We start from the raw sequence: 15,206 nt of genomic DNA on the forward strand, positions 1-15,206 counted from the left end.
AAAATGATTTTTCCCAGATATAATTGACAAAACGAGAATGTGCAAAACGAAACAAAATCAAATGATATTTTGTGCCTTTATTCATATTTGTTAAATCTATTTCCGTTAAAGTAAATAACAGTTTCTGTTAGTACAATTAACATATTAAGCACATAATATATTGTTACGGGTATATTGTTGTTACTTGCATCTTAACACATCGAAAAGAAAAAGTTCTCACTTCTATGATTATATGGGTTAAATCTATTACCGTTAAACTACATAGTATTTATAAATTTATAAAGAATAGAAAAAATTCGATCACGAGGCGGGACTCGAACCCGCATCCTTTCGCGCCATTCCGGGGCGGATGCCTGACCAATTCAGCCACTCGTGACCCGCCAGAGCAATCAAATTTATTCTATTCTTTCAGTTTTATGTGTCTACGTTTTATGTGTCTAAATTTATATTTATAAAGCATTTTAATGCCATAAAACCAAAACATAAATTTCTACATAGTATTTTCCGTTAAAAAAATTATTCTTACAGGATGTACAATGGAACGATCTCGACTACATGAAGAATGCCAACGATTTTACATACGACACAGACAAATTTGCTGGTTTACCCGAGTTTGTGAAGGAATTACATGATGCGGGCATGCATTATGTTATGCTTTTTGGTGAGTAAAATTATATAATAATATACGAAATTTACAAGGTCCGTGATACATTTATTTTTTTAAGTTTTTAAATGTTTGTCAACAACGCATGGAATAATTGAAATTAATTGTTTAAGGACCGATTTTTCCATGCTTGGATAAAATTTATTCGTCGAATAATGTATAAAACTGCCATTTTAAAAACGTATTCTAATTGCCCGTATTTGACAGTTTACGTGACATTTTAATATTATCGTGTAATACTTTATTGGACGGATAAGTTTTATCCAAGCATTGAAAAATCGGCCCTAAATAAAACAAAGCCGTGATAGTAACATTTAACATTATCTCAAGATCGGCTGAATAGATTTTTATAAGTTTTTCTTAAATGTCTTTGTCTTCGCTTGGATTAGGGAAATGTTTAAAAAGCATATTATTGAATTTGATATTTTTAGTTTTATAACATTCAAATGCTTTATAAATATAATTTTTAAAGAATAGATAAAAATATTACTATAATATTTGCAAAAATAAGTACATACGTGGAACCGCGGCGAGCTGATCATATAAAAATATATAGAACTAGCGGTCCGCCCCGGCTTCGCCCGTGGTACATATTTACGTTTTCTCTACATAAGAACCATCCTCGTACTTCAAGGAATATAGTAAAAAAAGGATTATCGAAATCGGTTCAGCCGTTCACACGTGATGCCATGACAACGCGAAACTGGTTTCATTTTTATATATGTATATAAATTTTCAAAAATATAATTTTTAGACCCTGGCGTAAGTGCATCCGAGAAGGCGGGTGAATATCCACCATTTGATCGCGGTCTTGAAATGAATGTGTTCATTAAAAACTCTACAGATCAACCGTTTGTTGCTAAGGTATGAGTTTTTCAACATTCGATTTTCAATTTAAACTAAGGGCGGCCGTACACGGACGGCTTCAAGCAGTTGAGACCGACGGCTTGAAGCCGCGACCGCGCGGTGAATAGTAGTAGGGGAGCCCATAATGGTAAATGTGGATTTACTCGAGCGTCACGGGAACCTATTAGAATTGGTAGATTAGACCATAGCGAGAAAAAAAGGTCCTATAATGTTTTCACTTTTAGCGGTGGGGAAGGGTTTTTTTTTTATTTAAAAAAGAAAAAAATTGGCTTGGAAATACTCAAGCGCGTTAGATATTGATATTTTACATGCTCCAGGACGTCACTGAAATAAATTAATATACATTAATCTGAATATTTAAGTGGCGATTTAATCGCTATGACGAAAGGGTAACAAATTAAAGTAATATTATTCGAGCGAGTCAGATTAATATATGGGGGGGGGGGTTAATTACAATACAAGAAGTCCCCATTTCGCTAATCTGACGATTCGAGCTCAACCTTAGGGAATTATGGATTTTTCAAATTTTGATCCTGAGCGCCTGAGCGCACCCACCAACCATAACTGCTCATATTGACTAGAGGTACTAATGAATAGCTATGAATAGCCTTATAGTAATCTGAGTTCTGACGCGCTCGAGTAAATCCCAAAATCCCTTCTTGGGCTCCCCTACTATACACATTCATTCACTGCCGTACACGGACTGCTGGAACAGTCGCGACTGCTTCAAGCCGTCAACTGCGCGGTTTGTAGCGACAGCTCGAGCAGTCAACGATTGACAGCTCGAGCAGTCAACGATTGACAGCTCGAGCCGCCCGTGTACTGCCGCGGCTCTAACTGTTTAATTTCAAATTAACATTTTAAAAATTTAATTATGTTGCTTTTTACTTTTATTTTATTCTGTTGCTCTGTTGTTTAATAAATGTTTTATTATATGTTAATAGATTATTATAATATAGAGATTTAGGATTCTGATTTGAATGAAAAGTCCTCTATTTAACAGATTTTCAAGCTTCCAAAGTTCGCATGAATTTTTTTTTAAATTTTTAATAAAAATACATCCTTAATGGAACATTTTTATTATATTAGGTATGGAATAAAGTATCAACAGTGTGGCCGGATTTCACGCATCCGAACGCTTCGGCGTATTGGAAGGAAATGATGATGGATTTCCATAGGAAAATCAACTTTGATGGGGCTTGGATTGTAAGTTAATTCTTATTTATTAATTACTAGCTGTTCCCCGCGGTTTCACCCGCATTGCTCCGCTCCTATTGGTCTTAGCATGATGATAGCCTATAGCTTTCCTCGATAAATGGGCTATCTAACACCGAAAGAATTTTTCAAATCGGACCAGTAGTTCCCGAAATTAGCGCGTTCAAACAAACAAACAAACTCTTCAGCTTTATAATTTTAGTATAGATAGAAAAATATAAATTATAACTACATGCAACGATATTAATACATAAGGATATTATATCCATATTTTTTAACCGACTTCAAAAAAAGGAAGAGGTTATCAATTCGGCCGGTATTTTTTTTAATATATGACGATATATGAAAAAGCGGGTCATATAGCTATCAATAAATTTTTAACTTAAAATTCAAGTTTTTTAAAAAACATTTTACAACAAGTTGTTTAAAAAAATTTAATTCCTATGAATTAATAATTAAATTAGCTATTTCACTTGATTTAATTAGCCTTTAGACTTGTTATAGAATCTATTTTTCTTATCAATACAAGCGTGCATTTCATTCTGTTTCGACACCTATTCTTACATAATTACGTAACAATTTAGCAAGAAACTTATTGTCAATCATTGATCCCCCTACAGGACATGAACGAGCCCTCCAACTTCCTTTCGGGCCCCTTACAGGGCACATGTGCCCCAGAACAAATCCCCTATAAGCCCTACAGAATCAAAACGTTACGGGAAAAAACGATTTGTATGGACGCGAAACATTTTGCGACTGAACACTATAATGTGCATAATGTGTATGCTAATGCTGAAGCCGAAACTACGTATAGGTAAGTGGACATAGAGAAAATTATGGCACATATTTGTATTATAAAAATATATAATAAAAATATATATACCCGTATACTAAAAAATATAAATCGCTGGAATTGGACCCCTCCAATTTTAATATTAAAATAACAAAGAAAGATTTATTTTAACAGACACAAACACACAAGAATAATCATTTATACAGTGTATGAAAAAGTAAGAAAGATAAATTTCACATTTTTTGCGTGCGTTGCATTGTCCTTATCAGAGCCGGGTCCGATCGTAAGGTCTATAAATAATCATTCTATTGATTGTATAAAGATTAGTAATTCTTTGAATTGAAAAGTTCGTCGTATTATGGATACTGCGCTTCGCAGTTTCACCCGCGTGGCTTCGCTCCTATTGGTCTCCTGGACCTTCCTGAGATGAGCGCGTACAAACAAACAAACTCTTCAGCTTTATAATATTAGTACATATATATTTTAAATAAAATGTTCTTCTAAACAGTAACAGTAACTATACTAAATTATTAATTACTTTCCCACTTTTTGCCCCACTAATAACCATCTTACAATTTTCCAGGGCATTAGTAGAAATCCGGGGCAAACGGTCTCATTATCCCACCTTTTGCCCCACTAATAACCATCTTACAATTTTCCAGGGCATTAGTAGAAATCCGGGGCAAACGGTCTCATTATCCCACCTTTTGCCCCACTAATAACCATCTTACAATTTTCCAGGGCATTAGTAGAAATCCGGGGCAAACGGTCTCATTATCCCACCTTTTGCCCCACTAATAACCATCTTACAATTTTCCAGGGCATTAGTAGAAATCCGGGGCAAACGGTCTCATTATCCCACCTTTTGCCCCACTAATAACCATCTTACAATTTTCCAGGGCATTAGTAGAAATCCGGGGCAAACGGTCGCTAATAATATCCCGGGCATCTTTCCCCGGCCTGGGGCAGTTTGCGGGCCACTGGAGTGGGGATGTGTTCAGTAGATGGCATGATTTGAGGGCTAGTATACCGCGTAAGTAATATTATTATATTTTATATTTTGTAGTTTCAAAGTCAAAATTCTTTATTTGGAACAAGAAAAACAAGTTCACATAGACTTAAATTACTATGACACCCGGTAAAGCATAATTAATGAGCTGTGCAATGTTTCCTTTTTATAATAGTTTTATAAAATTATTTACTATTCCACAACGCATAAAATAATCCTTTTCTTTACTTTTTACTGAATAAAATATATCTTTATTTTCGCTCTAATCTACCAAATACAAATTATGAGTATTTAATTGGAGCGGTTTTTAAATTGTTTTTTCATTTTTACACTTCTTTTTACCAAAAACTGACTTACTTTTTTTACAGAATTACTAAGCTTCAGTCTTTTCGGTATACCGTTAATGGGCGCGGATATTTGCGGCTTCAACGAGGACACTACGCCAGAGTTGTGTACACGTTGGATGCAGCTGGGTGCATTCTACCCGTTCTCGAGGAACCATAACTCCGATACTTCTAAAGTAAGTTTTATTATTATTTAAAAAAACTAGCTGTACCCCGAGGTTTTACCCGTATTGCTCTGTTCCTATTGGTCATGATGTAGCTTATCACGAACGCAGTTTGGTTTCTAATTTCAGGAACTAAATTGTGAAAGTTATATTAACATCGCCAGAAAAAGCGTGTTTGAAAATTTTACATAAAATGGTGTAGATTTTTTGGTTATTTGGTTAATTTTTGGGTGATCTTATTCATCATACATAGTCATACTCATCATGTATATTAATGTTATAATGGTTTTGTAAATATTGATACGAACATAGTTTTAATGTTCAACAAGGAATATCACAATCAAGTATCACTACATAGTATAAAACAAAGTCGCTTTCTCTGTCACTATGTCCTATGTCCCTTTGTATGCTTAAGGTGATTGCTACGATCTGTTCCCAGCCAATGTCCCGCTAGATGGCGCTGAATTCTACATTTCTAGTTTATTTGAGTTTTTGCGTAATTGGAAAACCTTAAAGTCGTAGGAATAGTCATGGCGGTTACTGAATATTATATTTTATTGAAATATGTCATATCATTGCCTTAAAATCCACCCAATTCGGTAAAAAAATGCATTATAACATCTGTCATTGCATACAGGGTCGTTTACACACACAGACGTATACAAAAATGATAAAGATTTAAGTCTAGATGGCGTGAATGTAAAACAAGTTTTCCATTTTTCTGTATGGGTAGACAAAACTTCAAAACGCCACCTGCTACGGTTTATATTATTTATTTATTTATTTATAAAAATAAAAGTTATATTTGTTGGCGTAAACTATTTTGTTGTAATTTTGGGAAATAAATAATGTCAAAATTGATTACAATAAAACGCAGTTTTATTTTATTACATTACACTATTGTTTTTTTTTTATCAAAACATATATTTGAAGTAGCATATACCTATGATATAATATTATGCTGATCCAAGCATTTTCACTAAAAAATAATATCACTAATGATTTGTAAAAGTAAATTATTTCAATATACATTTCATAACCAACAAGTAAGAATAATTATTCATACAACAACAAATCTAAAACACTATTTACTATGGAAAAAAACCAGGAAGGTGAAAAAGATATTTACGATTTCGACGCACTCGACTTTTAGTAAAATATAGTAGGTAAAAATTAAACAATGGTAATGTAAATTCTAAACAAACTACTACCAAAATACAATTAGAACAAAAATCATTTGACTTGTTTATTTCACCCAGAGGCCAGAGGCGGCTCGTGACAAAATTGTATAGGTGTTCACTTGAAATAAAACAACGAAAATACATTAGCGTTAGCGCTTAGCGTTAGCGGGATGATTTATTACAAAAAAATGAGCACCACATTTTATAAATGTCTATAACACTAAAAATTACAAAGTACAGGCTATTTCAAAACGAATTCAATGACTAGGTATCAATAATTAGTAAATCATCGAATTTGCATTCGCGAGCGTAGGTATCCATAGTGTTTGTCACTGACGGTCACTGACCTCTATAACTTATAGTTATAGAGGTCAGTGGTGTTTGTTGTGTAAACATGTATGTATTTGAGTAGTTAGTAGCATATTATATTCTGAATTTCTGATCCATGCCTATTCACTCAAAACTAATAACACTAATGATTTGTAACAGTAAATTATTTCAATAGGTAGGTATTTGAACATTTCCCAACAAGACGTAAGAATAATTATTCGTAGGTATACAAGATACAATAACAAATCTAATACACTATTTATTATTTTATTATTTACTAGCGGTCCGCCCCGGCTTCGCCCGTGCCCCGTGGTACATGTTTACGTTTTCTCTCCATAAGAAGTAAGAACCATCCTCGTACTTCAAGGAATATAATAAAAAAAGAATTATCGAAATCGGTTCAGCCGTTCTCGAGTTATGCGCTTACCAACACATTTTGCGATTCATTTTTATATTAGATTATGTGAAAATAACCAGGAAGGTGAAAAACATATTTACGAAAACATAGTACCTAACATATGGCTGTCGCTACAATAATTATATTTCAATTTTATCTTTTTATACCTAGTAGAACTGGCCGACGAATAAAAAAAATCATATTAGAATAAATTTACGGAACAAAAAAAGGATTGTAACTGAATTAGGTAGGTAATTAGGTATGTTTGTTTCTGGGCGCTGGACTGGCAAGGATTTGGCATCAATGTTAATGGCGAGTACATCACTCACCTTCGATTTGCCGACGATATCGTAGTCATGGCGGAGTCCCTGGAGGACCTCAATACAATGCTCGGTGACCTCTACAGAGTTTCACAACAAGTGGGCCTTAGCATGAACATGGACAAGACGAAAATCATGTCGAATGTCCATGTTGTGCCCACTCCGGTTTCAGTTGGAAACTCTGTGCTCGAAATTGTTGACGAGTATATTTACCTGGGACAAACTGTCCAATTAGGTAAGTCCAATTTCGGGAAAGAGGTCAATCGTCGAATCCGACTCGGATGGGCAGCGTTCGGGAAACTATACAACATCTTTTCGTCCAAGATCCCGCAGTGCCTGAAGACGAAAGTCTTCGAGCAGTGTGTGTTGCCAGTGTTGACCTACGGATCTGAGACGTGGTCCCTAACCGCGGGCATTGTGCACAAGCTCCGCGTCGCTCAACGAGCTATGGAAAGGGCTATGCTCGGGGTTTCTTTGCGTGATCGAATCAGAAATGAGGAGATCCGCAAAAGAACTCAAATCACCGACATAGCCCACCGGATTAGCAAGTTGAAGTGGAGCTGGGCTGGGCACATAGCCCGTAGAACCGATGGCCGTTGGGGCAGAAAGGTTCTAGAATGGAGACCACGTACAGGACGACGCAGCGTAGGACGGCCTCAAACAAGATGGACAGACGACCTGATCAAGGTGGCGGGGAGCCGCTGGATGCAGGCCGCTGGTGATCGGCCGTTCTGGAAGTCTTTGGGGGAGGCCTATGTCCAACAGTGGACGTCCAATGGCTGACGACGACGACGTTTCTGGGCGCACCGTTTTCGACGACGCGACGCGCGACGTAAGCGTATAGGTACCTACTTTGCTAAAACAAACTAATAAAATTGTGTGTCTGTCTGAAAATTCGGAAAAGCATATTTTGCAAGTTTGTGATTACTTTGATAGTTTACCGATTTATATTAATTGTAATTGTAATTGTATAATATATCATTTGCAATGTGGTGAAATTTCATAAAAATCACGGGCCAATGTTTTGTTTTGAATCCCACCGAAAATATAATTGCGTTATTAGAATAATTAATTACTATACCTACCCACGATCAATTATTAGAGAAATATTGCAATTTGATTCAATGCATAGCATACAAAAATAAATTCACAACACAAGAAATTCCGCGCGCAAATCATAGCGCGTGTCATCAAGCCGACGACGACGCGACGCCGAACAAAAGTACCTACGACGGACGACCACGCTTCGAGTTGCCAAGTTACAACAATAATGAGTAATAAATTGTTTACAAAAAAAAACAAGTTTTCCATTTTTCTGTATGAGTAGACAGAACTTCAAAACGCCCGCGCCACCTGCTACGGACGATTGTTATAAAAATAAAAGTTATATTTGTTGGTGTAAACTATTTTATTGATCAATAATTTTGGAAAATAATAATTGTCAACATTGATTACAATAAAACGCAGTTTTATTTTATTACACTATTGTTTTTTTTATCAAAACATGTATTTGAAGTACCATATAATATTATGCTGATCCAAGCATTTTCACTCAAAACTAATATCACTAATGATTTGTAAAAGTAAATTATTTCAATATACATTTCATAACCAACAAGTAAGAATAATTATTATTATTCCTACCTACAACAACAAACCTAAAGGCTAAAACACTATTTACTATGGGAAAATAACCAGGAAGGTGAAAAACATTATATTATTATTTACGATTTCGACGCACTCGACTTTTAGTAAAATATAGTAGGTAAACATAATATTATGGTTTTGATTTTTGCTACTAGTATAAGAAAACTGCGTGTTCAATGCACGTCGGGGTCACGCAACTGTGGAGGAAGGAAGGTGATTTCCTCCATCGAATAAGTGAAGTTTCTCAACATACTCGATTGGCAGACCGGCCTCAATGAAGTATGTCGGAAAGTTGTATATGTTCTGTGTAATGAAAAAATTTCGCTTGCGCGATTCAGATTCAGGTGTCGTACAGTATACCTAATGAAGTTTTTCACTTTTTGATTTTACAGCAAATACAAAATAAAAAATATACAATGGTTAATATGTAAATTCTAAACAAACTACTACCAAAATACAATTAGAACAAAAATCATTTGACTTGTTGATTTCGGCCGCGGCGACGCGACGCGTGACGTGAACGGAGTAGAGTATACTAATTACTGATACCTAGTGTTGCCGCTCGATAGTCCACTATCGATAGTCTATCGATTAACTATCGATAGTTGGGGAAAAGCAATAGTATCGATAGCACTATCGATACTATCGATAGTGTCGATACTATCGATAGTATCGATAGTCCTATAAGCGTAAATACTATCGACACATAGCAATACCATCGATAGTATCGATAGTCCTATAAGCGTAAATACTATCGACACATAGCAATACCATCGATAGTATCGATACTATCGAAGCTCAATATGGAACGAACTATCGATACTATCGATAGTGTCGATACTATCGATAATATCGTCCCATCGATAGTGACCTTTTTCTCGATAGTATTGCTTTATCAATAATATTATAGTGGATGACAGAGAACTAGATGTTAGAACTAGATGTCTCTTTATTACAACGATTAAACCAAATACTAGTCTTAACTTTTAAACTGAGTCATAATATGGGTCGGTGGCACTGACTGACCCATTATACCAAGAAATCGTGAACAATACTATTGCACAATTTACTACTATCGATAGCTCAAAACTATCGATAGTATCAGTACTATCGATAGTATCGATTGTAGTTGCAATATTCAGTAGCAATAGTATCGATACTATCGACAGTATCGATAGTATAGCAACTATTGGCAATCAATACTATCGATTTTATCGATACTATTGCAGTTCATCAATAGTATTCCATGATTAACACTATCGATAGTATCGATAGTATCGATAATATCGATACTATCGATAGTGCTATCGATATTCTGACTTATTTTCAAGGTCAACTATCGATAGTCAAACTATCGATAGTTCGGCAACACTACTGATACCTACTTTGATAAAACAAACTACTTGTTTGTCTGTCTGAAAATTCGGAAGTACTTTGGTAGTTTACCGATTTATAATAATATTGTATACCTATATCGTTGTTTAAAAAATATTCAAACACAATAAAATATTATGATATACTGATTTATCACTGGTTTCAGTGATGAACTGATGAGTCAATGTTAGCCACTATACTTTCGTCATACGTGTGTATGATTGATGTGATTTGCAACGTGGTGATATTTCAGAAAAATCACGGGTCAAATTGTCCCACCGAAAATATAACTGCGTTATAAGAATAACTATACCTACGATAAATTATACATAATACAATATAGTCTCAAATGCATACTAGTGAAATATTTTATTTGAATCAATAAAATAAAAAAAAATAAAAAAAAATAATAATACAAAAATAAATTCACAACACAAGAAAATCCGCGCGCAAATCATAGCGCGTGACAATGAAATCAAGAACTTTCGAGCCGACGCGGACGACGAAGGAGCCTAACAAAAGTACCTACAATCATAGGCGGCTCGTGACAAAATTGTATGGCCGTGTTCACTTGAAATAAAACAACGAAAATAGGTACCTACAATAGCGTTAGCAGTACAAAAAAAATGAGCACCACAATATTATAAATGTCTAAAAATTATAGAGTATTTCAAAACGAATTCAATTATTATTTAGCAATAATTAGAAAATCCCCGAATTTGCATTCGTGATCGTATTCATAGTGTTTGTCTACACTTATATTATAAAGAGGAAAACTTTGTTTGTTTGTTTGATTGTAATGAATAGGCTCATAAACTACTGGACATTTTACCAATGCAATGTTTGCAAGTTTGTGATTACTTTGATAGTTTACCGATTTATAATAATTGTATACTTATATCATTGTTTAAAAATATTCAAACACAATATGATATAGGTACTGATTTATCACTGGTTTCAGTGATGAACTGATGAGTCAATGTTAGCCACAATACTAATCACTTTCGTCATACATGTGTATGAACTATGATTGATGTGATTTGCAATGTGGTGAAATTTCATAAAAATCACGGGCCAATTTTTTGTTTTGAATCCCACCGAAAATACATATATTACTAATTGCGTTATTAGAATAATTAATTACTATACCCACGATCAATTATTACAATTTACAATATAGTCTCAAATGCATACTAGAGAAATATTGCAATTTGAATCAATTAAAATGCATAGCATACAAAAATAAATTCACAACACAAGAAATTCCGCGCGCAAATCATAGCGCGTGTCAATGAAATCAAGAATGTAATTTTATATCAAGCCGACGACGACGCCGAACTAAAGTACCTACAGTACCATTTACCTTCAGTGTACAATACAGTTTACAGACCTACGACGGACGAACAATAATGAGTAATAGTCCGGGATACATCGCCCATTTTTGCAAGTGATTACTATCAAGCTAATTTTTCGTGAGTAGCTTTATTTTGATGAGATGCCCAATAATTTCATGTACAAAACTCTCGATTGTGGTAGCTACCAGAGGAAACAAGGATAAAATATTTTGATTTGATGGTTCTCAAATATTAATTACTAACTGAATGTTTTTTTTTGTTCAATCTCAAGATAATTATCTAAATTATTCGAAAAAATATTTGTCCTACAAAATCTATGGTTTGATCAAAGAGTCCCCCTTTCCAATGTGTATCGATAACGAAGTCATCATAAATGATTACTAACCAGCTGATTTTTTTATTTTCACTTATTTAATACTTATATAATTCAACAGACATATTGTCCTACAAATTGCGTAATAAATATTTGAGAACCGTCAAATCAAAAATTTTTATCCTTGTTACCTCTGTAAGCTACCACAATCGAGAGTTTCGTACATGAAATTATTGGGCATCTCATCAAAATAAAGCTACTCACGAAAAATTAGCTTAATAGTAATCACTTGCAAAAATGGGCGATGTATCCCGGACTATAATAAATTGTTTACAAAAAAAAAACATAGTTTCTAAGGTCATTAGTTTTATTTTATTTTATTGTTATTTTCTTTGAACGATTGGAAATGAAATTACTCAATTTTTACACAGAACTTTGATTTATTAGAATTATGCTCATTATGTATAAGATAACGAACGCGAATGCACGACATCTAGCGCGTCAATGTCTAAACATCGCCTTTCGTTTAGACATTGACGCGCTAGATCTGTAATAAGTATATAGTCTATGCGCTAGATGTCGTGCTTTATGTCGTGTTTCGCTTGGCAAAAGTCACGCACACTACTGTAGAAGTGTCAAATTTTGCCGGTATTTCACTGTTGTTTTTCTAAGTAAATAATGTAAGTTATTGATTAAAAAGGTCGAACGCGGACACATTTCATTGTAGAGAAGTGATAAAATGATTAGTTTTAAAGAAATAGTGTCTGTGTTAAGTGTTTAGACGTCATCAAAAATGTATGGAGGGACGGGCGGAACATCCACCTTAAATCTAAACTACGCAATGGATTTTGATGCGGTTTTTTTTAATAGATAGAGTGATTCAAGAGGAAGGTTTTAGACAAAGCGGGCGAAGCCGCGGTGGTGAGCTAGTAGATGTATAATCTGAAATAAATAAAATAAATTGTCCACAGCAAATGAAGTAAATAAAACAAATTGTCCACAGCCACAAGACCCAGCAAGTCTCGGTATAATAGAGGCGAGTCGCACAGCTCTGCGCACGCGCTACCGCCTGCTGCCGCTCTACTACACCGCCTTCTGGTGTGCGCATGCGCACGGGCATACTGTGGCACGGCCGCTGTTCTTTGAGTGAGTATTGTGGAGGAAGGAAGGTGGAATTCCTCCATCGAAAAAGGAAGGATCCTCGACCAGTCTACTCGACTAGCCGGCCGTTGAGGCCCCGATGAATGATGTCGGAAAGTTGCATATATGCTCTGTAGCGAAAACATTATGCTTGCGCGATTCAGAGCGAGGTGTCGCTACAAGTTGTCTGTCTCGCGCATCGGGAGCGTTATTAAATCGGCCCACGGCATTTTTAATTATGTACATTTGATTGTGAAATCGAGATATTGATAGTAATCGCGCTGACCGCGAGTGTTTTAGTAATGAAGTGTTAATGGCGACGGCAATGGCGGCTGTACAGTGATGACTATACACATCGTAAATTGTCTCTTTTGCATTAATCTTTTATTATCTATTATTCCCGTAAATATAGTTTTTCCTCCCCAAGGGGCCCCTATTGTTTTTATAACGTTTGACTGACCGACACACCACATATGTACAGTTTATACCTATACTACGCGGCGTGGTAATCTCAGGTGTACCTAGGCTTGATTTGGTAATGTTTAACTATTGTTATTTTTGCAAGGTGTGTGTCGAACGTTTGCCGATCCGTTCTTAGTGATACATATAAGAAATAAAAAAATCTGCCTTCCAGTTTCTGGAGAAAGTATGTAAAATGATATAAACGTAAAAATTAAGTGTATAGCATTAGCCGCGTCCAGACCGGCTGAGCGCGGCTCCCGAGCCGCGCTCAGCCGGTCTGGACGCGGCTAATAGCTAGTTTGCGATCTAAGTGTGTGTAGTTTGTCTATGTGCCTAATGCGCGTACGCATAAGTCTCTCGCTTGTCACTACTAATCCACTGATTGAACCATGATTATGAAGTTTTTTGAAGTCGGTTGAAATAATGTAACATTTATATCCAAAATTCCAGATTCCCCACGGAAACGAAAATATACGACATAGACACACAATTCCTGATCGGCTCTCACGTTATGGTGACCGGGATACTGGAGGAAGGCGCGAATAGCACGCAAGTGTTCTACCCGGGGGCAGACCCGTGGTACAGTCTGGCGGGCAGGCTGCTGGCGCGGGGCAGCTGGGGCACTGTGGGGCAACACGAGCTGCTCGCTGTGCGGGTGAGTGGGGCAGTTGGGGCAGATTGTACCCGGGGGCAGACCCGTGGTACAGTCTGGCGGGCAGGCTGCTGGCGCGGGGCAGCTGGGGCACTGTGGGGCAACACGAGCTGCTCGCTGTGCGGGTGAGTGGGGCAGTTGGGGCAGATTGTACCCGGGGGCAGACTTATAACAATTAAAGAAAATGAAAAATATTCTTCTACATTCTTAAAATTTGCATTTTCGATACAAATCTTACGATGAACACTGCTTATCACATCGACAGTAGTGCGGCAGAATCATATCAAATTTTAAGAACTACCGCGCTGCTAAAGTGGCCAAAATGTGCAAGCTATCTAAATTTTAATCATTTAATAAAAAAAATAATTTCTCAAAATTCCTGCATTGTTTTATTCACTCCTATTATTACAACATATTTTATATTCTAGGGCGGTGGTATAATCCCATTACAAGAACCACCCGCGCACGGGCCGGTATCTACCGCTACAACTCGCAGTTCCCCGCTACAGTTACTCGCTGCTCCCTCGAGAGAGGGAATAGCCTCTGGGAACTTATATTGGGACGATGGGCAGAGTTTACGTGAGTATAAATAAATAAAGATTTCAGGACAATTTTCACACACGGCACGATCTGATCCCATACTAAGCTTTCGCTTGTGTTATGGAAACCAGATGGCTGATAAACATACATATATAATTTTAAATAAATATTTATATAGATAATTAACACCCAGACACAGAGCAAACATCTATGTTATTCACACAAATATTTGCCCCGGGTGGGAATCGAACCCATGACCTTTGGCTTGGAAGGCAGGGTCACTGCCAACCGGTCAGTATAGTATTATAGAATAAGGTTTTTGTGAAGATCCGGCTCGAAGGACCATAAAATGTACGAGAATTTTGAGCTTCATACAAGGCTTTAGCTTTTAAAAACTTGTATTGAGACGATGCGCAGAGTTTATGTTCGTATGTTTAAT

The 15,206-nt window shown here is 36.1% G+C and overlaps 1 protein-coding gene across 1 annotated transcript in view; it reads left to right on the plus strand.

Moving 5' to 3' along the window:
- The window catches only part of LOC149484247 (lysosomal alpha-glucosidase-like), a 30,498-nt gene extending 15,698 nt beyond the window's left edge, over positions 1 to 14,800 (plus strand). Inside the window, exons 11-19 of the mRNA XM_089701788.1 lie at positions 529 to 661; positions 1,419 to 1,528; positions 2,621 to 2,737; positions 3,367 to 3,560; positions 4,439 to 4,572; positions 4,917 to 5,068; positions 12,977 to 13,119; positions 14,026 to 14,352; positions 14,656 to 14,800. Of these exons, the coding sequence (XP_089557914.1) occupies positions 529 to 661; positions 1,419 to 1,528; positions 2,621 to 2,737; positions 3,367 to 3,560; positions 4,439 to 4,572; positions 4,917 to 5,068; positions 12,977 to 13,119; positions 14,026 to 14,352; positions 14,656 to 14,668 (1,323 nt within the window). The 3' untranslated portion in view covers positions 14,669 to 14,800. The remainder of the gene's footprint in view (positions 1 to 528; positions 662 to 1,418; positions 1,529 to 2,620; positions 2,738 to 3,366; positions 3,561 to 4,438; positions 4,573 to 4,916; positions 5,069 to 12,976; positions 13,120 to 14,025; positions 14,353 to 14,655) is intronic.
- Positions 14,801 to 15,206: the final 406 nt, after the last annotated feature.

Source organism: Colias philodice, chromosome 12, assembly GCF_061535455.1.
Source record: "Colias philodice isolate Cphi_HAF_F1 chromosome 12, ilColPhil1 Martin Lab GWU primary, whole genome shotgun sequence".
In the NCBI taxonomy this organism is placed as follows: Eukaryota; Metazoa; Arthropoda; class Insecta; order Lepidoptera; family Pieridae; genus Colias; species Colias philodice.